The sequence below is a fragment of the Phocoena sinus genome, chromosome 17 (assembly GCF_008692025.1).
Source record: "Phocoena sinus isolate mPhoSin1 chromosome 17, mPhoSin1.pri, whole genome shotgun sequence".
Taxonomy (NCBI): Eukaryota; Metazoa; Chordata; class Mammalia; order Artiodactyla; family Phocoenidae; genus Phocoena; species Phocoena sinus.
Window position 1 is genome coordinate 4,256,978 of NC_045779.1, and position 26,698 is coordinate 4,283,675.

General features: G+C 42.6%; 1 protein-coding gene across 1 annotated transcript in view; it reads left to right on the forward strand.

Annotated features, from left to right (window-relative positions):
* The window catches only part of XKR4 (XK related 4), a 312,781-nt gene that overhangs the window by 190,729 nt on the left and 95,354 nt on the right, over positions 1–26,698 (forward strand). The window contains exon 2 of the mRNA XM_032610172.1: positions 21,011–21,210. Coding sequence (XP_032466063.1) covers positions 21,011–21,210 — 200 coding nt within the window. The remainder of the gene's footprint in view (positions 1–21,010; positions 21,211–26,698) is intronic.

Consider the following 26,698-nt stretch of genomic DNA (forward strand, 5'->3'; position numbering starts at 1 on the left):
GGCACAGAAGTAAAACCAGAGTTAAAATAAGCCTCCCTACCGTATGATCATTACAGTCTTTATAGGTTTAAATTGCTTCTAGGCTGTACTTTGCCAAAGCCATTCTTGAAAGAGACCTTGCACTCAAGTAGTATTTGTGTCCTTTAATGAATAGAAGTGTAGCACAGTATCTTTTTAATGATTGCCACAAACGTTATTAACATTCTTTACGCATAAAGAACCATATTTGACATAGAACTCAGCAAAATATCAGAGTAAAAACAAATTTTCCCTATCATAACTTTGACTTTTGTGACATTTTGCGTGGGGAAAAATAAGTCTGCCTGACCTTTCAGCCAGAACAAATAAGATGCCAATTGCCAAGTTCACACAGTTAACTCCAGCAGCAGAAAATGAGATACAGTTTTGCGATCAAAATGCTAGTATAGTGTGGTGATGGCATCAACCAAATCTTGGAAAAATTCACATCCCAATTTCTATGGATGGAATTTTTCACGTCTAGGCTTCAAAAGAAAGGTTCATGATGTTACTGGAAAAGTACATGGTGCGTAAAGAGGGGACATCCCCGTGTTGACATAGGAACACGATATCAGTGTCCCAGAGAATGCCACAAATTACACAATAATACTTGAATAGTGTCTCAGATTTTCTAAATTGCCTTGGGATGCATCTCCTTACTCCTCACATCTAGGCCTTTGGAGAGTACCATCAGCTTGGCCTCTAGAAGCACAGCAGCCTCCACCCATGCTCCTGCAATCCAGTTCCACAGGGAGCATTTAGGTGGGTTCACCCTGCCCGGCAAGCAAGAAACAGCCACCTACTGAGCCTGCCTGGTCCTGCCCAGCCTGGCCCGGCTCCCACCCCAGCCTCATCTCCTGTCACTCACAGTGACCCCACTCTGTGGCCCTCTTTCTCTCTTTGAAGAGCAGAAAATGCTGACCTCAGGGCCTTTGCACTTACCCTTCTCTTCCTGCAGCTCCCTCCCCTGAACCTTCTCAGGGCTAGCACTGTCACGTCATTCAGATCTCAGCTGCAATGTCCCCTCCTTAAGAGAACCCTTCCCTAACTACTCAATTGAATTTACCCACCACACACGCACTGTCTCTGTTTTCTTTTCTTCATAGAAATAATTCTCCGAAATGACCTTGTTTGTGTATTTGTTCATGGTCTCTTCTCCACAACCTGTAGACTCCCCAAGATGGGGGACCCTGACCGTCTTGTTCACAACTCTGTCTCCAGTGCCCAGATCACTGCTGGGAATGAGGTGGACCCTCAGTGAATATGTGTGGAATCTTCACAATTTCCTGATTTAATAATATGGCATTTCCCCTTCAACCAGGAAAGTTGGCTTCCTAAACCTTCTTATGCCTCTGCCTCTGTCTCCGCTTCTACCTCAGGAAGCTACAGTTCACAGTTGATGTATTTAAAATCGTGGAGAAAAACAGAATAGGGAAAGAGCTGAAGGAAAGAGGGGTCCACAATCCCAAATTAGCCCATAGAGTCTACATAAATATTCTACATGGACCAAATTTAAGTAACAAAAGTAGTACACTAAATAAAAGAGAACATAATTGCACTTGACATAACTTAGTAATTAGAGATTCTAAAGATTCCATTTCTATTTTCTAGTCTGTGCTTCCTAGACTTTTTACAGACTCTCCCTTGTTCTTTCTCTGAGATGCCTTAAGGTTTCCCAATGTTCCCTCTAAAAGGTGACTATAAAATGATAAGGCTTTCATCAGTCCACTCAAAAAAATAAATCATCTTATTTTATCATTAAGACTATTGCTTTGTGTTTCCATATCCGGCCCATTTTCAACTATCAAAAACACACTCACAGGAGGCAACGTGAAGTAATAACAGATTTTAGCCATAGAGTACAGAAGTTTGGTTTAAATGTGAGCTCTACCACTTCCTGGTTTTCATTTAACCTCACCAAGTCTCGGGCTCAATCTGGGAAATGGGAAAAACAACTAATTCACAGAGTTAATTTCAGGATGGAGGGGAAGAATATATGTAAACGGGCTTTATGAATTGGGTATGGTTATAAATGGTATGGAATCATCACCATCGTCATTATCTTTGACCCAGATCAGACATTACTGGTGGTTTTTTAATCAGCAGATAATATTTCTCTTTTCCCAGTACCTGTCACAAAAATAAATGAGGTTGTATGGCAGCAGTTAAGTGAAGTCTAGCTGTGCCACTTAGTGGTTACGTGACTTCTCTCCAGTCACCCAGTCTCACTAAGATCCAGTTTCCTCCCCTGAAAAATGAGGGAACTAATTGTCTTTACTTCAGAGGCAGGAGACAAGGATAAAATAAGAAAACGCCCATAGGGTTTACTAGGGTATCTGGCACACGATAAGTAAGCACTCAATTATCATTTACGTTAGTACCAAATCCTCTCAGTGTAGAAACTTGGGAAAGACGTGCTGTTCTATAAAAATATATATTAGAGTCCATAGTACCTCAAAAGCTATTTGAATCCTCTTGATTGAATGCATCTGAAGGGTTGCTTCTTCTACCCAAAGTGACCGAGTTCAACGACAATGAAGTCATGCTCCCTCGAAGCTTCCTACTGAGATCTTAAACTTCCTGAACTCTTCACCTCGACATCCCTGAGGTGGGCATACCCAGGCATCTTCTGAACTTAGACAGCTGCTGTTAGTACCTGATGATGTTTTGATCGATGTGTAAAACCACGAAGCAAATCCAAAGGTAATAAAGAGACACATTATATTAGAAAACCCAATAAGTAGAAACCTAAATTCACTAAACAAATTACTTGTGGGGTATACACATTTCCAAAGAATCATTTGCTTTACAAAATGGCTCATTATAGGGTTCCTTGCAGTAAAGAGTTCCTGCAATACTATGAAGCTATTAAGGGAATATCTTTATGAGTTAGATATACATGTAGCAATACCTATGGGTCTTAAAAACATGGCACTGGATGAAAAAGAAAGTGAAATATTTTTAATACAATGCCATTTAATAAACAAATGCATGCAAACAGGACAAATACAAGAACGAATGCCAGTTTCTTAGAACGTTACACATACATTGACCATGTGACCCAGCAAGCCCACTTATAGTTATTTATTCTAGAGAAAGGAAGCATACATTTATACAAAATCATGCATTTGAATATTTATGGAAGTTATATTAATAATCACCAAAACATGCAGACAACCCAAATGTCCTTCAGAGGGTAAATGGATCAACTGTGTGAGGTGAACGTGGTAACCGTTATGCTATGGGAGCTGGCCCAAACCGTGGTGCTTCTATACAACCAGGATACTACTCAGTAATACAGAGAAATGGTTGACTGATACAGGCAACGACTTAGATGAATCTCAAGTTGAGCGAAGAAAACCGAATCGCAACATATTAAACACCGTATGATTCTGTTTACATAACATTCTCGAAATGTCAAAATTACAGTGATGGAGAACAGATCAGTAGTCGCCAGGGTTAGGTTTAGGGTTGAGTATAACTATAAATGGGTAGCACAGGGAGTTTATTTAGGATAACCTTAGCCTGACTGTCATGACAAGTTTGATGAATCTACACACGTGATAAAATTTTATAGAGCTATACATCAAAGCAAGAAAAATAATGTGCTTATAAAAACTGATGAAAGCCAAAATAAGGTGTGTAGCTTGGTTAATGGCGCTGTGCCAATGTCAGTGTCAAAATTCTGATTGATAACTGTAATATGATTATGTAAGTTGTTATCTTTGGGGGATTCTTGGGGAAGGTCGCTTGGGAACTCTATACTATTTTTTTCAACTCCTATGTGAGTCTAAAATTATCTCTAAGTGAAAAGGTTTTTTTAAGAACAAATGCCAATTAAAAGAATGCATATTAAACCCATTTTCATGGTTGCCTATGTGAAGAAAGAAATGGAGACCAGAGGGGGAGAGAGAAAAGTATTCCAGAGTCTATTTAAATACTTGATTTATTATTTTAAGGGGCAACATTGCAGTTCTCTATCACTAGATTATACACACCATGAGGTCACGAACTGTTTATTAGTCATTTCTGGATCTCTCAGTGACTAGCACAGTGATGTGTGTATATTCGGTTCAGAATGAACATTCATTCTATTGTTAAACAAATTAACTAGTGAACATATCTATTTCATAGCTGAACTCCATAAAGCAAACAGTCCTAGATTTGCAAGTCTGCTTTAAGTCTGTTTCAGTGGAAATGTTGATATTTTGTGAACGCATGCGTTAACCATTACGCTTTATCTTTAGGTCTAAAACCCTTTTGTATGTTGCAGTTATGTCACGCCTAGCTCTTCCCCCAAAGTGGATGTGACTGCCATCAGTAAATTCAGGAATTCAGTGGAAATGGCAGATGGGAGACCAATGTGATCTGAGAAGGACCTTCGTGCCTTTTCCCATCAAGATTTTCCTTTCAACAGAAAAGAAATTATAGTTCCTAGAAATGTCCACATGGAGGTTTCTGGAATTCAGCTGGAAATCTTATGTTAAGATGCCCCATTAATCAAATCACATTTTTGTTTCACTAGTTTTTATACTTTCTTCTTGCTCTTCTTTGACCTTAAGTGGGCCTGCATGTAATTTAATATTCCTTTATGATATTTTATGAATCAAGGCCATGTTTCTCAACTAGCAATTACAGTCCTTAAATGTGTAATGAAGGTTGAGAAACGATCCTACTCCTTGTTGCTGGTTTATGCTGGGGAAGAGTGAAAACATCTAGGAAGAGCATATCATGTTAAATGATGACATGGAGAAAAGACAGAAGTTAGTGGAAGGGAGACAGGGAGGAAGGAGGGGGATGGGAGAGAGAATCTGTACGTGGAGGTGGGGAGGTGATGGTAAAATAATGGGTTTTTCAGTAACTAGGTAGACATGAAGGGGGGTGCTCTGAAAAGTTCACATGAACTGAAAACATCATTGAACTACCTGGGAGGGAATTTTTCTAAAAGAAGACCCTTTGCTAGCTTTTCTCATCTCTGAATGCTGTTGTCATTCTGAGAATAGGACAAGTAGTTTTCTTATTCTTGACAGGAAAGGCAGGGCATTTTCCTCCCTGTCGTATAAGAAAGTCAACCATGTGACTCTTGATTACCCTGCTGCCATATTCAAGAGGACGTGTCTTCCTTTCGCTACGAACAGCATGTCTTCCGTTTTGTCTCTTGCCTGAGCCGGGTAGAAACAAAAACTGAATACAGAAATAGGCTGGCATGGCATGCCCTGGATGACAGACTTAATTGAGCAATAAGTGAAAAATGTAAGAATTTTGTTAGGCTTCATGAAAATAGAAAATCGTGTGGATTTGAGAGAGATCTGCTCTTAAAAATAAAAAAAAAGGGGACTTCCCTGGTGGCGCAGTGGTTGGGAGTCCGCCTGCCGATGCAGGGGACGCGGGTTCGTGCCCCGGTCCGGGAAGATCCCACATGCCGCAGAGCGGTTGGGCCCGTGAGCCATGGCCACTGGGCCTGCGTGTCCTGAGCCTGTGCTCCACAGCGGGAGAGGCCACAGCAGTGAGAGGCCTGAGTACCGCAAAAAATAAATAAATAAAAATAAAAAAATAAAAAAGGATCTGTTTTTAAAAATGCTAATTGCTCTCCCAGATTTGTTTTTTAATTCACGTCTTTAATCTGGGCAACTTTCACTTACCTAGTTCCTCCTCCCGCACAATCCTTGAGGAGAAAAATAAAGCTCTAGATTCACTTCTGGGAAACATCTTAGCCTGGATCCGCCAGAAAGCGGAGCCTGAGACAAGAGCCAAGGGTGTGCACGTGGTTTCTTTGGAGAGGTGGTTTCAGGGCATAGGAGACAAGAAAGGAGGGGCCACCAGCCCGGGGCGCACTGTGGGGCTGGTCTCCACTGTGGGAAATGGGCTAGACACCCCCGGGTGAGGGAAGATGGAGTTCTGATCCAGCGATTCCTCTGATCCTCCCTGGTCAAGGGTGGCCCCAAGAATGAGAAATCCCGGGGCAAAGATTAGGAGGAAAGACCACAGCGCCGGCAAGGTTCCACTCATTACCCCTGTATGAGGTCAATAAACTCAGCAACAGCTTAAGTGAAGTTAGAGAGAGGCTGGGAGGCATGTCACAGGGCAGCCGTGGGCGTCAAGACAATCGCTCCTCGACACTTTTAAGCATTTTCATGCTTATTTGTGACAAAGTTAAATAATAAATAAATGGAAGTATCTCAGGCAGCTGTTGACAAGCAGATGACTCTGTGTCAGGACCGAGAATAGGAATCTCAGCCTTGCCCTAGAGAATCTCACCCTTTAAAGCCTGCTCTGAACCACAGGTATATCAGGTTCAACTCCATATTGAGGGAACGAGTTAGTTCTGACCCAAATAACATTTAAAAGTTTTTTTTTATCGAGGTATAGTTGATTTACAATATTATATTAGTTTCAGGGGTACAGCTTAGTGATTTAGTATTTTTGCAGATTATACTCCATTAAAAGTTACTACCAAGACTTTCGTAAGACTTAGAATGGCTATGAGTCCCTGTGCTATGGGATATAGCCTTGTTGCTTATCTACTTTATATATAGTAGTTTGTATCTGTTCATCTCATACTCCTAATCTGTCCCTGCCCCCTTCCCTCTCCCCTTTGGTAACCACTAGTTTGTTTTCCATATCTGTGAGTCTGTTTTCCATATATATTCATGTGCATTATTTTTTAGATTCCACATATAAGTGATATCATACAGTACTTGTCTGTCTTTGTCTTACTTCACTAAGTGTAATATTCTCTAGGTCCATCCACAAAATTCTGCGAATGGCAGAATTTTGTTCTTGTTTATGGCTGAGTAATATTCCCCAGGTAACACTTAAGATGCTGAAGTGGGTCTGGTTCTGTGTAGATAGCATGGATTTGGGGGAGCAACAGAAATGGCATCTATGATCAGCTCAACTGCTTACTAGCTGCACAACCTTCCTAAATGACCTCTGATGGTGAGGACTCCTCACGGGTCAGAGGGAGTAGGTAGCACCACCTTCATTAAGTGTCTGAGAAGAAAAAGAAAATGTATATAAAGCATTTTACCCAGTGCCTCTGTGTTTTAGGTGGAAAGTTATTGTTAATTCCCTTTGTCTGATTATGTGCATTCATTCTTGAAAGTTGAAAAACAAAAGCAAACCTTGACACTGCTCAGATACTGTCTTAACCTCTCTCAGACGGGGTCCATGTACACCCCTCAGCTGCCGTTCAAAACCATATTGGGAGTTCAAGTCAGGGTGGCATGGCACCTCCTTTTTTTAATGTCAGCAAGTTTAATTTAATTCTGGGCTACGGTAAAACAACAGAAGGGTGTAGGCTGTCTTTTGTTCTTCATGCAGTGTGCTAAAAATTACACGATAGACAGTAAATTAAGAAAAGCTGCCCTATAAGTTTCAATTAAACCTTACATTGGTCTTAATATTTAATCTATCATCCTGAATCACATTTCCATAAACCACAATAGAAGTTCAGGCAAAGGCTGTAAGAACATGTTAGATTTTTACTACTATTATTTTTCCTCAACTAAAACGTCCCCTCAATAAAGCATGAAATCAGTCGGATTTTCCTCTGTGACGTAAAACACAAAATCAAGTCTCATTGACCACAAATGTGGTTGAATTGAGTCCAAAGCACAATTCGTGACTTTCGTTCATAAATTACCAGAAGAGCTCAAATTCTATCCTGAAAGAATGCATGTACGTTCCCATTCTCTCTTGACTTACATTGTGATTTTAAAGAAAATTGGCTGGCAGGCACTAGTTGATAATAAAATATGATATGATGACACAAGAGGAAGGTCTGTGTGACAGAACGCTCGAAGATGAGAATAACAACACAAGGTTTTAAATACTTTATACGCTATTACATACACAACTGTCAGTTGCCAGCCCACAGAGATGATTTTCAGCTGAGCCTGTGTGATGTATGGTGTGTGTGATGATGTTGGTTCCTGACGCACCCCGTGTGTGTGTATGTATTATATATATACACATATATGTTTCAACCTCATAATTCAGCCTTAAGTTTAGATTAATGAACTTACATTTAGACTGATGAGTTGAAAAGAAACAAAGAGAGAGAAAATACGTATCGCAGAGTAATCACCTTCAGGGACTTGTAATCTAGTGAGAGTCAAAAATAAATAGCACGTGAAACAACTCGACCAAAAACCTATTGCATTGGCTATCACTCATCCGATGGCAGATGTCACTTACGGATCCCAAGGAGCTCAAAGACCAGCTCAGAATGCTTCCCAACTCAGTTATCTCCAACTGATCAGAGTTTGCGTGCAAAACAAAACTATTCTTCGCTCAAGAATTAGGGACCATGGGGTGCCCAGAATTTTGGTGCTGAGTGAGTTCAATAGGATCTCAGGGGGTAAGAATCACTGTGGTAGGAAGAGAGGTTAGGAAAAGCTTGCGCTAAGCCTGGAGGAGCGGCGCTTGGACTTGGCTGGGCACTCGGTGCCGGGGGACAAATGTGAGCTGACACCAAAGGAGGAAGGAAACAGGGCAGGCAGGGAGGGGGAGCAGTCTGCGCGGGTCACGTGTACAGTTCCACGTGAGCAGATAACCTGTAACGTCAGACCTGATAAGAGAAAGTGTGGAGAGCCCAGCAGAGGACGTTGCGGGCCATCTGGGGGCCACTGGCACTGATGCCACGTGAGTGGTATTTTGGAGGAAGAGAGCGCATCGTTGAGGGTGCTGCTTTGAGCCTGTGATGTGACCAAGAGGAGGGTTTGAGTGTAAGTGGCTGATTTGAAGCCAATTCTAGGAAGCACTGGTGGGGGTGGGGAAGTGGGACCGGGAAGGGAGGACAGTCAGAAGGGTGGGTGTCAATGAGTAGGTCGTACTGTGGGCCTCGGGGACTCAAGTCCTCCAGGGACTCACTTCAGAATTACAGCACCTGGGGTATTTTTCCAACCATACCTCTGGTCATTGGCAGAGGACTGACCCAGGGCATTCACTCCTCAGCCCTTCCAAGCTGCCTGCGTAGGGGTCAAGAGAAGAGCCTCATCTCGAACCAGAGCGCGGGTGACAAGGGGCCGTGGGCAGGGATTCAACTCGCCAGGAAGCTTCCCCAGATTCTGTGTTTCCAATCCTCCAAGTTCAATTACGGGGCGGCCCAGCCATTTCCGGCTACTCTATAAAGATGGACTTTCTAAAGATATCTGTGTCATTTTGGTCAGCATATCCACTGAGAAAAGGCAACCACAATTGCATCTAGGATTAGACATCACGGAAACCTTATCACATTAATTCCAAGCCCCTACCATTCAACTTTCTCCTAGGAGTTTGAAATAACCCCGGCGCCCCCTTAGGTAGGCTGTGGGAAGGGAAAGACCCCCCGAGCACTCAACCTCCCCGAGAGAAGCTGGATGCCCTGTCCCGAGGTTGCCTGATGTACTCAGGTGTGGTGCCTTTTAAGTAAAGCCTTCTCAGTGGGCCTCAAACCCAAGCCTAGGGAGGAGGTGCACCATGCTTAGTAAGGTTGGCAGTCTCAGTGTAAGTAAAAAGGTAAGCCCATCTCGTGGCTTTAAATTCTAAAATGCCTCCCAAATCATCGTTAAGTGGGTCTGAATTTGAGACTCTGATCCCATGGCCTACCCAAGATCTCCACTTGGATATTTAAAAACATTTCAGAATTACCACGTGTGAAGTCCATCGTCATCCAGTAATCTGCTCGTCGCAGGAAGTGGCAGCTCCATCTCCGTAGTAGCTCAGGGCAAACAGCTTGGAATCAAGATTGCTTCCTCTTTCTCTCACACCCTCATCTGATCTGGCAGCAAGTTCCATGGGCCTTAACTGCCAAATAAATACCCAGAATCTGCCTCATTCTCCACCGCTACTATCGAGATCCAAACAATATCACTTGCAAGGTTATTGCAATAACCGCGCTGATTCTACTCTGCTCCCCTTCATTCTGTGCTCAGCACAGCTGTCAGAGGAACCTCGTGGCCAGATTGTGTCTCTCACCTGCTCAGACCTGCTAATCGCTTCCCTCCTCACTGATACAGTCCACACAGAGCCCACCAGGCCCTCTGTGACCGGACCAGACCCTCCCATTTTCCCTTTTACTCTGCCCCCTCCCCCGTTCACACCCACCTACCTGGTGCTCCTGGGATGAACTCAGCACATGCCCACCTCAGCCCCTTTGACCTCGTGTCCTTTCTGCCTGGAATGTTCTTCCTCAGGTTTTAAGTGGAGATGGCTTATTTCCTCTCCTTCCTTTAGATGTTGACCCAGATTTCATCTCTCCAGGGAATTTCCCTGGCTATATAACTTAATTGACAAGCACCCTGACATTCCTCATTCCCTTTCCTGGTTTATATTTTCCTTGGCACTTAGCATGAGCTTTTATATTTTACCTTCTACTTGTTTATCGTGCTTATCGTGTGTCATCCCCCACTACGATGTAAGTCTGTACATGTTTCATTCCCCGCTCTATTCCCAGAGCCCAGAGGAGTGCTGTCTCCAAATAAATGCTCAATAAACACTTGAGTGAATGAATGAGTAAAAGAGTTCATTGTTTTAGGGCTTCCCTGGTGGCGCAGTGGTTGAGAGTCCGCCTGCCGATGCAGGGGACGCAGGTTCGGGTCCCGGTCCGGGAGGATCCATGAGCCATGGCCGCTGAGCCTGTGAATCCGGAGCCTGTGCTCCGCAACAGGAGAGGCCACAGCAGTGATAGGGCCGCGTACCAAAAAAAAAAAAAAGAGTTCATTGTTTTAGATGAAGGGGACTCTTCTTTTGGAAACACTGAACTTTTTGTATGTGGGTACAATTCCTAGGGCACCATCTCCATAGTTATTAGCTTGGTACGTGGTCATGGACGTTTTGACTGGGGTCGTCCCAAAAGGGGCCCTACATGTTGTTAGACTACTTAGGTGGAAGACCAGCCCCCTGCCATGTTTAGCGCTTTGTTTTTTCACATCCCATTCACTAGATTTTTGCAGACAATTGTGGTAGGAAAATTTTCTCTGGGTTATTAAACACAGTTGAGAGCAAAGATTGCTGAGCAAATAGGATAAGGAAATCATTGTGTCTATCATGATGGAGAAAGGTCTTCTCCCCATCCTAACTCATCTCCATGAGCCACTCTGGGCTGTATTCCACGTGAGACCTCCCCAGGAGGGAACATTCCAAGCTTAGAACAAGCGCTAGCTGTCAGCACGGGAAGTTCCTCTGCTTCCCTCCTCCTGAGCTGATAGCACAACCTACAAAACTCTGGCCCGAGGAGCCTTTCAGCTCTCTGCTCTTAGAAATTAGGTGCTCAGGGTCAAACCAGCCAGTGTAAGCTTGGAGCAAGCGGACATTTAGTGTTCTCCTCTCAGCATCTGGCTACACGAGACACAGGTGATGCCTCCATGGACAGTGAGGCTGCCGGGCAAAGGGATGGGCATCTGCCACTCGACGAAGCTCTCCTATGCACCAGAATGAGGTAGTTTAGACCCAGTGAGTGAAGACCTACGGTCCTTCTGTTCGCCAGCTTTTCACAGCACTATGGTTTTTTTTTTTTTTGCGATACGCGGGCCTCTCACTGTTGCGGCCTCTCCCGTTGCGGAGCACAGGCTCCAGACGCGCAGGCTCAGCGGCCATGGCTCACGGGCCCAGCCGCTCCGCGGCATGTGGGATCTTCCCGGACCGGGGCACGAACCCGCGTCCCCTGCATCGGCAGGCGGACTCTCAACCCCTGTGCCACCAGGGAAGCCCAGCACTATGCTTTATGTTGTCTAATTCTGCCAAGATTCTGGGGAGACACAACTTGAATCTCTTCTTCCTCTAGAATGGATGAATAAATAAATAGACAATAAAATTCTAATAAGACGACAATATGAACAGTAATAAAGTGTCTGAAGGAGAATGCAAAATCATTGTGTTTGGGCCTGAACAACTCTGAGAGTCCAGTGGTGCTGGGTGAAATCGATCCCTGTAATGTACATCTGCTCGTGGACCTTTCAGGCAGGACCCCAGCCCACCCTGGGCTGTAACGTGGTACCCTGACCTGCCTCTCCTTCTCTCTTCCCTACCAACTTGGCCGCCCAATGGATGTGATGGGTCAGACGCCCCAGGCCTGTGGATTTTTCAGCCAACTTTTAAAAGTATAAATGGCCATAAATCTGCCCAAGTGAAGGATTAAAAAGCTGCAAGGCAATATCTTGTCTTTTAAATAGAATAAAACATTATACACATGCCCACAACGGAACTTTCCTCATTTGTCATAAAATCAGTCAGTTCCACAGGGCTGAGGATAGAAGTTCTGATTCTGCCACAATCACTATTTCCTGAGTAATAGGAACAAATACTCTATTAATCTGTTTTTTTAAACATAGTTAATAATTTCTATTAGTATTCTTTCAATCTTTTGAAGTCTTAAGTTATACCGTGTCAGTATTATGTCAAACAGTAGTCACTGCTATATTAGCTCCAAGCCGCCCTTCTCCATTTTAGCACATTGTTTACTATTAAAATGTTAGTACATTGATTTTACCATGAAATATTAGTATATTGGGACTCTAAGGAAAAAAATAATTGGGGGAGAAATGCTCCTTTTATTTTCTCTGAAGGCTGGGTACCAGTTGCTCTGAGGTTTTCAGAGTGAGTAAAGAATCTTCCTTTCAAGTTCAATAACTTTCTCATCTGTTTTAGCTGCATTTACTAAGTAGCCCCAGAGACCCTGGTCACACTGCCCGTTACAAGGAAACTTATTTGGTGGAGAAAAAAACTCGATTATTTCCTACTCTAGGTTTGAGGAATACATGAGAACTTGTTTATGTAATAAGTATCGTTATGAGAGGTACGCATGAAAATTAAACAAAACAAAAATAACCATATCCCATAGGTAAATTTTACTTTCAGAGAAGACGAAAAATAAAATCAATCAAAGGGCCTTTTTATCAAACACAAGATGCCAACCAAGTATGCTTTCACGTTGTGTAAGCTCGTACTGTATAAGAATGGTCTATACCATGATAGAAGCTCTTAATATCTGAGTACCATTCTCCTCTGAGAACCCAAATTAATTCTAATTATCTGAGCAAGAGAGAGAGAGGTGGAAATACAGCTCACAGGTCAGATACGTGTAGAGATAAGCCAAAGCCTCGTTAGTCTAAGAGGCAGTGTTGCTTTGGGGAGAAAAATAAAAGTATCGTGAGTGAGGAAAAGCCGTTGAGGTTCTTGTCCCATTGGAGGATTTCTGGGAGACCCTGAGGACATTCTCCATCTCTCTTTCCTTATCGCAAATATCCATGAAAGGTGCGGGAGAGGCACGACATGCACACGCGCACTGGAGCGCTTAGGGGCTCTGGGTGAGAGGTGATCCCCAGGACGCTGTGAGGGGATGGCTCTGCAGCGCGGGTGACAGCGCACCCCGGTCCCCTCGGGTCAGCGTGACTCAGACTGACCTCTTAGGGCTGTGACCTCTAATGCTTGGGTCAACCATAAGGTCAAGCAATGCATTCGTTCCCTCCTAACGCACATTTTTTCCCCCTTGGAATGATTGATGGGAAATAGAAACTAATTTTAAAACACCAGTCACTAGGAAATTTTCCCCTGTAGAAATATAGGACAGAATATTGTCATTTTTACTGTTATTGGCATAATGGAGACAACAGAAACTTGAGTTCTGGTGTCAAAACAAGGTTTTGTGGTCATGGCTGTTCTTTAAAATATTCAATACAGAATATTTAAGATGACAAACCGTACAATTTCGTCCCTTGTCAGTGCCTACTGTTGATGAGAGAGAGAGAGAGAGAGAGAGAGATGATCGATAGACAGACATATGTGTGTGTATTATGATATATATATATATATAGTGAATGTATATACGTATATAATAGTTACAGCTTTGCTTGTAGCCAGGCCACAGAAGAAAATACCAGTTGCTGGGATCAGTGTTTATTTATGTTGTTTCTTTAAAGCTCTTCTGCTCAGATTTTATTCTGCAGTTTTCAGATAGTAAAAATAACATCTGTTAACAGCTAACCTGTTTAATGTGCTATAAGAGAAAGAAAATGCAATATTAGAATATATATGCATAACATCCTCATAGCTGTTAATGATCTCTGATTCAGCTATATCAGTAGTTAACATTTGATCAAATATTATTTAAGGACTGAGGTATTCCTTGTAAATATGGACTATCTGAAACTTGTTATATACATCTCATTTCCCCACAAGTAATGTAAAGATTATCTCAATCACATTAAATTGTAGATTAAATATGTACTAGATACATAATTCTTGACATGCTGAATGTTTGGAATTTTCCTCCCAAGCTTATCACTTTTGCCGTACTATGTTTAGGTCTGAAGTTGGTAATGTAAGGGGCTGTGAATTTAGTCCAGGTTGCTCTTTGCACCTGGAAAATATTGATGAAAAGGAGCTGAGAATTTAAATGCAATTTACATCTTCAGAAAATCAATGGACTAGATTTTGTGTAGGTATGCGGAGGGCATGGGTTACGTGTGGGTGTCTTTGTGTGAGGCACGGTAGGGAGTTACGTAGATGTGTTTGTGTGTCTACATCTTCAGTAATGCTGAGGAAATTACAAAATTAAGATACTCTTAGGAATGAGATCGTGTTGATAAGGTTGGTGCAGAATTCCTGGTGTCATTCTGTGATGTAAGGAAAGCCCTATCTTCCATTAGCATGTTCCACAGGACGATAAATTAGAATGACCCTATCAGAAAATGAATCAGTCATACAGTAAAGATGGCAAACATCTTCTGAACGTGTTCACCTCAGAGGAGGAGTTGGACACACCAACATTTCAGAGTGGGGTTTACTGGGAACATCTCCTGTTAGCAGGAATGAGAGCTGTGTGTTTAAGCCACTACCCTCTCGTACTTACTGCATACTTCCTCCTCGATGAAGAAGACTTGAAACTTTTTCCCTTCTTAAATGAAGGCAATTCATTGGTAATTATGCTAAAATTTTAACCATAAATATGGCTTTTTCTAAATCCTCCCTATATGAATGTCTTTTCATTGACATCAACTTCCTTGGTCACCTATGCCTGTTGGGTGTCATTTGTCTTTTTATTAATACAGCAAAGCAGAGTCCTAAGAAAAAGAACCTTAGTGACGTCTCCAAGCCCCACCTGGACGCCATGCTGGATCCCTTTGACACTCAGGAGGTGTAGAAACTACCTTATTTCCCAGCAGAGTGGTGACCTTCTGCATATGCCCTTGGGGAGAACAGGCAAAGGCCAAATCCAGCGTGATGGAAACACTCCCCAGAATAAAATGCCTAAAGGAAACAAGAAGAACCGAAGACATAAAACCGCCTGAATTTTTAGGGTCAAAGAGGTGGCCTTATAGATGAGCCCAGAACACCGATAACCTTGGTGTGCAGCGACATCCCTGCACATCGTGAACACAGCACGTGCATGAGACACTCTTCTTGTTTAGCGCTCACACAGCCGTGAAGGAGGTACGGTTCTCTCCACCTTCAGATAAAGAAACTTGGATCAGAAGCTAAGTGGCCATAAGAATCAGAGGGGAGAATATACTTCCCAGTTAAATCATAATAAATAACACAGGTGCCAAGGAGACGAGACTGCTTGGTGTTTGTCTTCAAGTATGCAAAGGGTCGTTTTCCAGGGACAGGCCGTCAGCCATCCTCCCCTCCCCCAGAGTAGACATGTGTTATAATGCAATGTGAAGGATCTGGATTAGACTAGGAGGGCAGCTCACAGCCATGAACTTCTCGACTCTGTCTACCCAGTAGATGGCTGCCAAGAACCATTCAAAAGCTAACTTGTGGGCTTCCCTGGTGGTGCAGTGGTTAAGAATCCTCCTGCCAATGCAAGGGACATGGGTTCGAGCCCTGGTCCGGGAAGATCTCACATGCCGCGGAGCAACTAAGCCCGTGTGCCACAACTACTGAGCCCGTGTGCCACAACAACTGAAGCCCACGCGCCTAGAGCCCGTGCTCTGCAACAAGAGAAGCCACTGCAGTGAGAAGCCCGCGCACCGCAATGAAGAGTAGCCCCCGCTCACCGCAACTAGAGAAAGCCTGCGCGCAGCAACGAAGACCCAACGCAGCCAAAAATAAATAAATAAATTTATTTTTAAAAAAAGCTAACTTGTGGAGTCACATATCAAGGCATCCCCTCGGCATCTCTGACCGGCCTCGTAAGTTCCCAGGCTCCACTGGTGGGTTGGATGGAGCACAGTGAAAGCATCTTGTCAGATCCACTGAGTGAAGGTGCAGAGGCAGCCGTGATGAGGGCCCTTCATGGAAGGCAGACAGCACAGGCTCACGTTGCCATCATAGCTGTCTACGACCAAGGGTGCAATCCAGCGCCTCCCAAGTTCCTTTGGTCCTGATTTTGATTCAGGGACATCTTACACAGCTGTCCCTCGTTGGGGGCCTCTTTGTCTCCTGGGGTTCAGTTTCAGACCTGAGGCCTCACGTCTACCACATCATTGGTTCTTACCCAAGGGATTATAACTTCTTACAGAATATTTCCGTTTTAAAACCTCTTCCCTTTTTGAAACTCACCTACGGGTGCTTAACACAAGAAGTAACCCCGAGGCTCTTGTCCTGGTAGCTATTAAAAACACAAACAAACCAAGACATCTGCAGAGAAGAGTTAACTTGACAGTTCTGCCCCTGTTTCTGGAACACAATGACTTTTCACTGGAACACAAGTCCTTCTTCACGTCATTCTAAATTTCTGTGGGAAAGAACTCATGAGCTTATTCTTTTATATTTATTTCTCAATTCCCTATGTAGTTTGCTAGATTAAAAGACACAATAGTCTAGCTTCTTTGAATAATCCCTCATCTGTCCCCATTTGTTAGAACTGAATGACAGATATGACCAGTCTTCCTTTGCTCTCTGCATTGATGTTCTGTCTCTAGAAAAGCTGGTATTACCAGTTAGGTGAGAGGTGTTTGGGGCTGTTTGTCAACGTGGACAAAATTCCCTGCCCTGAGAAGTAAATTATTATGAAACCAGATCTCCCTAGAGTCAAACCTCTGGCTGTACGCTCTGGGGAAGCAGACGTGGAACTGCATGATACAGGTCAAATGTAGAACAAGAGCTGAAGCCCTGAAGACCTCTCTCAGGGACTCGCTCTACAACTGGAGGGCTGGTGTCTGCACAGCCCACACAGGAGATAGCCGTGGCAGAGGGGAAAGAACCTGACACTGAAGTACAGATTTGTGTTTTCATCCCCCATTCACGTGGGGCAACATTTTCGTACCATGTGATGTGAGGAACTGGTGGGAACAGTTGTGTCTCACGGTCCACATTTCTACTCACACTCATTGGGCCTCTTCTCTTCCAACCTTCCCTTCGGGCAGCTGATAAAGAAGGTGGTGAGAAAAAATAATAACGTGACAGAATGTGGTAAACCATTTACATGTTGACAAGATGGAAGAGAACCAATTGTGATCGCAAAGCCTCTTTATTGTCATCGTTTTTCAGAGCACCGACTTGAGAAAAGCCCAAGCTGACTGAGCTGTGGGCATAAGACCCCTGATGTCCATCACTGCTGATTTAGAGAAAGTAGAAAACTCTCCTGATACTGTGTAATACCCTAAATAGCGCTAACGTCCGCTTAATCACATAAACCATTGTGTGCGTCCAGCTGGAAGCAAAAACTGATATGATGTAGGCTCTTGGTCCGTCTCATGAAAATAACTAATTATAAAGAAATAGAATTTGAGACTCTCCCCCCCAATTCAACTTAACACACTCTGGTGAATCCCAGCATGAACAGAAAATAGTGCTCAATGGTGAGCTTCAGTGATGAGTGAGCACCCTCCAGCCTTGGAGGTCTGGAACAGAAGCCAGCACAGAAACAGATAAACCCACCCAGTGAGGTAGCTCCCGTGTTAGTGGCATGCACAAGTCGGGTGCAGGCAAGGATTCTCGGTTGGGGTCATCAAGGAAGGTCTTCTGAGGTGAGATACATTAGCAGAGTTTTAAACCACAACTGTAAGTTTCTGTAGTGGAGAAAAGAGACAAGGTCGTTCTAAGAAAAGGTAACATGAATGTGCAAAATGCATTTCAGGCCAAGAGTGCTACATATTAAAATACACTTCTTATCAGAATGCAGGGCATTTTCCTCATCTTTGTGTCTTTACATATGTAGCTTCCTTGGGCTTTTTTGGAGATTTTTGCATGTTCTGAATTTTTTAAATTCTGAAATCTTTTGCACATTCATATTACCCATATATATAATGCTTGTATAAATATATATTATATATATAACACGTGTGTTTGGGGGCAACCTTGGAATTTTTAAGTAGTCAGATAAAATTATTATAAGGACTTCGACTTTCTGGTCAACTTTCTTCAAGCAAGAAGGCAACCTTTGTATTCAGTGACGTATAGGTGTTAAATGAGTCCCTGCGGCTCTGGTAACCCCTACCTTCCCCCCTGCCACTGTCCTGTACCATAATACTGTGATGGGAAGACAAAAATCACCTTTTATTTCTGTTCCAGAATCAAATTTTCAAATGTGATTCATGGAAGGAATGAATGAAATGGAACACAAAGGAAAATATACAAACCAATTTTACATAAATCAGTAAAAACTGTGGCAAAGCAGCTTAGGAATGTTGACCTACAGTCCACTTGATCAAGACACTTATAGCAGAGGAAAGCTTTGGATTCACAGCGAGGGAAAATATAACATAAATCCATATTATTTTTAAAATTTTTATTTATTTTTAAAATTTTTATTTTATATTGGAGTATAGTTGATTAACAATGTTTTGTTAGTTTCAGGTGTACAGCAAAGTGATTCAGTTATATGTACACATGTATCTATTCTTTTTCAAATTCTCTTCCCATTTAGGTTATTACAGAGTATTGAGCGGAGTCCCCTGTGCTGTACAGCAAGTCGTTTTTGGTTATCTATTTTAAATATAGCCATGTGTACATGTCAATCCCAAATTCCCAATCTATCCCCCCCGATTACCCCAGTAACATAAGTTCGCCCTCTAAGTCTGTGAGTCTGCTTCTGTTTTGTAAATAAGTTCATTTGTGTCACTTTTTTAAGATTCTGCACAGAAGTGATATTGTTACACCACTCAAAAGTCAATTCTCGAGAGACAAGTGTTGGTAGGAAAGGAAAGGTTGCTTTATTTTGGAGGCCGGCAACCAGGGGGAAGGGCGGACTCCTGTCCCAAAGCCAACTCCCCCCTGATACTCAAGGAGCAAGAGCTTTTATAGGCAGAGGGAGGGGGCTACACGCAGAAACATGCACAGGCAGCTCTGACAGGCATCTTGAAATTGGTCATCGGTGGTCTGACCAGCGTCATCTCGATTGTTTTAGGTACAGGTGATCTTCAGTTCCAGGGTTGCTTTGTTTCCATTTCTCTGAGACCAATTCTTGGAATTGTGGCAGCTTCTGTCACGGCTGCTACAGCCTGGTCATCATGTAGTTACCTTCTTCCACCTGGTGAGGGTTTCAGTATCTGTAAGACAGCTCCCAGGATTCGGCTCAGAATATTATCCATAGCCCTTAGGGAGGAACTACGGGTCCTTGACTATGCTTAAGGACTAAACTATTATTATTTGGTCTCCTAGGACTGTTTTCCTGTTTCTGCATTTTCTCACTTCTCTGATTAAACTTATTCTTTGGCTAATTTTCTTCCACAGACAAAAGGCAGGCGGAGGACATGGTGGGGGCGGGGGGGGGGAGAACAATAGGGTCCTGCTCCATTTCAGTATCATACGATATTTGTCTTTCTCTGTCTGAGTTACTTTGCTTAGTATGATAATCTCCAGGTCCATCCACGTTGCTGCAAGTGGCATTATTTCGTTCTTTTTAATAACTGAGTAATATTCCATTGTATATATACATATTACATTTAGAAGTAATTAAAGTTCCAAGTGCTGTGAAGGAGAAATGGAAGCATGTTCAGAGAGTGACCAGGGTGTCAGGGGACTTGGGGGGCCATGGGACATGTGGCTGGGGACACTAGGACTTTTGGAAGGGAGGGGAGGAAAGTGGAAATCTCCGGGGACTCTGAGGTGTCTTCCAGTATTAGAAAGGTTGTGTAGAAAAGATGAATTGGATTTGTTCAATGTGACCCTCAGGGGATGGATCAGAAGCAAAGGTGATGCAGGAGGACCAGTTTCAGAAACTCTCTCCCTAACGGCGCTGGCCTGTTACTCAAGGACCCGATTTTGAGAACTTCATCACTTTTCATAAGGAATGAGCACACCATGACCCAAAGAACAAGAAAGCCAGAGCAGTCATTAGATCAAAGACTATGTCACTTTACTTTCTTTGTAGTATCTATACCCTCTTGTCTTTTCTCCCCATAGGATAATTTGACTTCTTTTTCATGGTATTAAAGAACAAATACAAGTTTGTCAGAATAAAATGTGATGACCATTCAGAGACAGCGTCTTTCACACCCAGCGGGAAATGGCACTGGCTTTCAGCCTGCTTTCATTCTCATACTTTTCCAAACACTTTTGGAAAATTAATATGCGATACTTAAGATTACCACATTGGTGATTATTATCAGGAAATTTTCTTCAAGCAGTGGGGTAATTTTATTATGGATTCAATACACTGTTTTTTTCTTCTTTTGTATAGCTTTGAAATTTTCAATAGTAAAAGTTTTTGAAAAAGGCATCAGGAGTGTTTACAAACACATACGTCCTAGAACTTGACTTGCATCATGCCCTTGGAGACATCCATCTGCTGAGGACCATTGAGCACATGGTGGAACTGACCAGGAAGGGTGTCTGTAGATTATCAAGGTGGAAAACCCCTTCTACACCTGTGTCTCACCTCCCTCTTCCTATTACAATGCAGTGGAATGCTTTAACGAAGACAAAAATTGCAGTGACTCCTCAAAGTGAACCTTTAAGAATAAGGGCCAACTTGGGACCTTAAGTGATAAGTCACTAAGGTAGTTGTTTCATGGACGTGCTTGCACATATATGGCAGTTTGCAGAAGAGAAAAAACAGCCCTGGTGTTTGAAGGATTAGTTATCACTCCGGTCTTTCTTTTTCTCTGTGTTTCCTTTCTAGGTATTTCCACACGATATACTTAGGTATTCGAAGTCGACAGGGCGGAGAGAATGGCCGGTGGAGGTTTTACTGGAAGATGGTCTACGAGTACGCAGACGTAAGCATGCTGCACCTGCTCGCCACCTTCCTGGAGAGCGCTCCCCAGCTGGTGCTGCAGCTCTGCATTATCGTACAGACTCACAGCCTGCAGGCCCTCCAAGGTAAGGGCTTGCAGCTCACTTTCTGCATTTGGGGAAAGGTGGTCGGCTCCTTTTCTCACAACCCGAGGACCGTTCCGTTACCCTTTGACGCAGGTCACGGTGCTCTGGGTTCTTGTCGGCCGCTTGACACCTGTATCTGTGAATGAGGCCTATTTTCTTCTTCACCATCACTTATCATGGGTAATTTACACAAAGACTCTTTTGCCCTCAAGCTGCCCTCCGAGTAGGAAAAAAAATCCTTATGATTTTACACTTGCTCAATATGAGAACAGAATCCACTGAAGCTTTCTGGCTTGTACGATAACTTCCAAAAATTTGAAAAAAGACCTATAGCCCTCTCTAATGTTGTATGTATATTAACTATTACACATATTATATACATTTATGTATAAATTTAAATATATAATACATATTTGAATATTAGGGTAATCGCCACCATTTCTTTTTGATATTAGGACACAAAAGGCGAGAGATTAAAGGAAACGATAAAGATTACCTTAATATTTTTACAAAGAAGGTCATATGGGAAAATGTTGTCAGCATTTAATAATGTATTGTTTATGTAGTACTAAGTTTTATAAAATGAATATTACAGTCAGATTCATATTTTGGGGTTTTGCCGTCCTGTTTGATCATCTCATCAGTAAGACGATTCCGTTGATAACAGACCCGCCCCGACGTTTCCTTAGGGCCTGCTGCTGAAATCTTTTCTAGAAGCAAATTAGACAGACCAGTGGGTACACAGGTGACTACATGGCTGGGGGAGGATGGATAGGTAACATTTTCTGTGTAGTTTCCTGGTAATTTGTCAATCCTGTAACGAAATAGATGTTGTTAAACAGGTAACGTTCTGTAATGTGCTCGTTTTGTTTCAGTCTCAGCAGAGCCTTGCTGTGACTCGCTGTATGTACTGGGCCATCCTCTCATCTGATCTGGTTGGTCTGGGGAATCTCTACAAGGTCCTTATAACTTTTTATAGCAAGGAGCACATAAGCCTGGGCTGGATACTTTACTAATTGGAGGGAAGGGGAGGCATAGTACAGGAAAAGAGAGATGGAGTGTTTGCTGGTAGCCAGGGGCCCACTGATTTATGAATTCCTGGCCCAACCCTGGTTCCACACGAGAATAGCTTCAGTCCAAGAAGTTTGAGAAGGGAGTCAAAGAGGTCCATGGGGTGGGAGCCTCCCATGCTAGTAAGCAAAATGGAAGAAAGAGAAAATGGGTGTTAGCACAGAAGCAGAGGAGAAAAGCCTGGGGGAGGCGAGCTTTATCCACCTCCCCTATGTGAATTATCCGTGGACGAGCCTCTTTAGACATGAGACACCACACGCTGCAGAGGGAGGCTCCGGCTTTGCTTATCTCACTTCCTCGCTGTGAGACCTGGTACAAGTCACTTAACCTCTCTGGGTCCCGGTTTCTCAAACTAAACTAGATGATCTCCAAACTCCTTGACAGTGCTATTCCACCACTGCATCCGTGAATGCTCAGTAAACTTACGGGGTCAGGCGTACGCATCAGGAGGTGGTCTGTACGTGAGGATACAAATTCAAAGTCAACATCAAACTGAATCTCTGTCAAGTTCTCATCTCCAGAAGACCTTGGCACCCCCTTGGTATGGTTACACACCTGAGAACTCTCTGGAAGTGAAAACCCCAGGCACAAGTGAGGAGTGTGGCAAGCCACCTTCCTGGGTGGCCCGAGATTCCTGATGGTCTCCGCTAGTTTCCTGAAAGATCTGTAACATCACAGAGAAGTTTTTATCCTAAAGATGATGGAGATGGAGAAGGAAAGGAGAGGGAGGGTGTGAGAAAATGAGATCACCTTTTCCGTTTGAGAGCTTTATGTAAAGTTTTAGAGAAAGAAAAAAAAAAAAGAGAAAAGACAATTCTTTGTCTTTATCAGATTATTCATTCTAAACATAAGAATCAAAATATGTGTTTTTTGGAGTTGTGGCTCTTCCCGGATGCCTGGTGTCCCCAGCTTAGTGGCTAAGCTCACTGTTGCATCAGGTTTGCTACAGACTTTGGGAGCGGGACCTCGTCCTCGGCCAAGGCGAGCCTTGCTGTCAAAATCAGAGAGCCATGGGGAAAATATGTCCTGTGTCACTCCCAAGGTGGTCAAAAGACAGTTGGATGCAAAGATCTCTAGGATTAACTCAAGTCACTGAGCACAGGAATAAGGGCCTGGTAGCCAGGGGCCCACTGATTTATGAATTCCTGGCTATATTTAAAATAGATAACCAAAAAGGACTTGCTGTACAGCACAGGGGACTCCGCTCAATACTCTGCAATAACCTAAATGGGAAGAGAATTTGAAAAAGAATAGATACATGTGTACATATAACTGAATCTCTTTGCTGTACACCTGAAACTAACAAAACATTGTTAATCAACTATACTCCAATATAAAATAAAAATTAAAAAAATAAATAAAAATTAAAAAAATAATTCTATCTACATCATTTCTAACTACTGCGTGATTTACTAGCACATGGATTATCTTTTTCTTTTCCACTAATTCCCTGTTTTTGAAACCATGAGTGATCAGCTGTAGTCACCGTAATCAACAATCCTATGATAATCCTATTACAAACACATTAAGAAAATCTTTACAGCCTTAGTTAAATACCTAAAGTGAAATGGGTGGATTTGAGGACAAGCTTGCAGGCTTGAAGGCTTTTGATACTTAATGTCAAACTGGCAATTTTAAAGTACGTTTCTTGAGAGTTCTGCAATGTCTCAACTTTCTGATCCAAATGCACAGGAAGTCAGTGAGGGCAATAAATGTGACAAGGACTGGCAATGGGACAAATCTTTTGAGATTTGGGAAAGAGCTCTTCATGGTGCCCATTGGAATAGGAAGGGCTTAATTCCAAGACGTGTCCTAGTTTCTTCCCTTGTTACTTCATTGTGCCTACCATATAAACTTTAGTAAATCTGTTCAATTAAGCAGCAGCTCATTATTGATGAAACAAAATTTTAAGAACAGCTTCATCAAACACTTTTAATTTGAACCAAAATTGTTAGGAAAGTAGACATAGGTTCCTCAAAACACATAACAAAAATCTGACCCAAGAAAACTTTTAAAGAGCTAAACCACACAAAAATTATAAAACAGCAGCCTTTACACTGGACAGTTGTGATTTCTTTTGACTTTATGGATATGTTAAATGTATTCAATAGTAGTTAGTGTGAAGGCCCACTGGGTATTAAAAAAAGACAGCACGTCCTCCCTCCCTCCCAGGTGCTGACAAATTCCATAGAGACTGATGCGGGTGATGATGTCACAGCAAAGGCTGGCACGTATTACTTCCCGGCTGCATGGACCCTCTGCTCTGGGCCCATTATAAGCAGTTGGTGGGTATTTGTTGAATAAAAGGAAGAATGAATGTCTGCTGGGTGACAAAGCCCTAGGCTAGGTGTACTTGATACAAAACCAAGTGGCATAGCCCCTGCTCTCAAAGAATTCAACCTAAGGGAAAAGAAAGACCAAAAAATTGTTATTATTCAATGTGCTCTATACTGTTGGTGGCCATGTTAAGGCCCTTTGGTGACATAAAATGATCTCTTATAGAAAATGATACAGATCACAATAGCCAAAACATGGAAGCAGCCTAAATGTCCATCAACAGATGAATGGATAAAGAAGACGTGGTACATGTATATACAATGGAATACTACTCAGCCATAAAAAAAGAATGAAATAATGCCATTTGCAGCAACATGGACGCAACTAGAGATTACCATACTAAGTGAAGTAAGTCAGAAAGAGAAAGACAAATAACCGTATGCTATCACTTACATGTGGAATCTAAAATATGGCACAAAAGAACCTATCTACAAAACAGAAACAGACTCATAGACATAGAGAACAGACTTGGCTTGCCAAGGGGGAGCGGGGAGGGAGAAGGTTGGCCTGTGAGTTTGGGGTTGGTAGATGCAAAGGATTACATTTAGAATGGATAAACACCAAGGTCTTACTGTAGAGCACAGGGAACGATATCCAATCTCCTGTGATAAACCATAATGGAAAAGAATATTAAAAAAGAATGTATGTATGTGTGTAACTGAGTCACTTTGCTGTACAGCAGAGATTGCTGCAACATTGTAAATCAACTATACTTCAGTAAAAAGAAAAAAGAAAGAAAGAAAATGATACACAGAAAGTAGAAATGCGGTGCTGTCTGACGTCAGGGAATATTGGAAGAATCAGGGAAGTTTTCATGAAAAGAGCAGCCTTTGAGCTGGGTCACAACTGAAGCCTAACATTTTGTCATGTTCAGTAAAGAAAAGATAGCAACCTGAACAAAACCAGAAGAGGGAGGCCAGTGGTTTTGTCTACACCTGTCTGTTCAGCGATGCTGGCGGATAACAGTCTCCTCAAATGAGTGGGACTGTTGGTGTTACTTGTGGTACACGATTAGATTTGTTCCTCATACTTGAAAAATATTTCTAGTAGCAGGGTAAATCCTGCATATATACTTAAAAAATACACGTATTTTTCTCTACGTCTTACTTTTCAGCCTGTTTCTGCATCGTTCAGTATTTGGGGGTTATCAATAAGTCAATCACTAAAATAGTAAACTACCAGTCTGCTTAATCAATACATATATGGAGTTGAATTTTAAAGACTCACCATCATCAACATCTTTGGAAGGAGAGGCTCACACACCCGACAGGGCATGTTGGCCACACTGCTCCTCTCTATTGAAAAGTATTGGCAGAATAAACGACGAGTGTCATGAGGGTAATGATATTATTGATCCCTTTATTTCACATTCAATAGCCTGAGTCATGGTTCCACTCCAAGTTATACTTAGAAGAACAGAGAGAAGCTTCATTTGCTGATCGTTGATTCAAGTGCTTGAAATCAACTCTGTGTGGTAGCAGCCCCCAGCACAGCTGTGAATAGTTTTGAATTTGAATCATTTTGAACATAATATGAAATAAGGGCATGACTATTTTTAGGTCCTGCTTAATTATCTCCAATAATCAAGCATAAATCTTGGTATTTTTCCACTCAGTATTCCTTCTCTCTCCCTCTCCTTCTCAGTGAGATGTGAGTGAGCATGGGTGCATGCGTGTTCAGGCCCTGGGTGATAGACTGGGTGGGGTGAGGGTAGCTGGTGAGCAGATGCGAACAATTGCACACGCCTGGCTTGGGAGAGCAGCAACTTGGCAGAAAGTTGCGGAGAGGTTGGTGCAACAGAGAAGCAGACAGACATAAAGGCTGTCTGCAGTGAATGATGTCCCCAGACACTCACTGTTCCTTCGCCGTTCTTGTGGCTTCCTTGTTTGCCAACCTCCAACCTCCCCAAATCTTTGAGTAATTTTTCAGCACTTTGTACCTTCAAGGCGTCAACTTAAAAAAAAAAAAAAAATGTACAACGTAGGAGTTGTGAGTTTAAGTTTTATTCAGGGTGATAAATAAATTTAGATAATTTAGCTCCGAGGAAACTCTTCCAAAGAGGTAGGAAAGGAACCAGGAT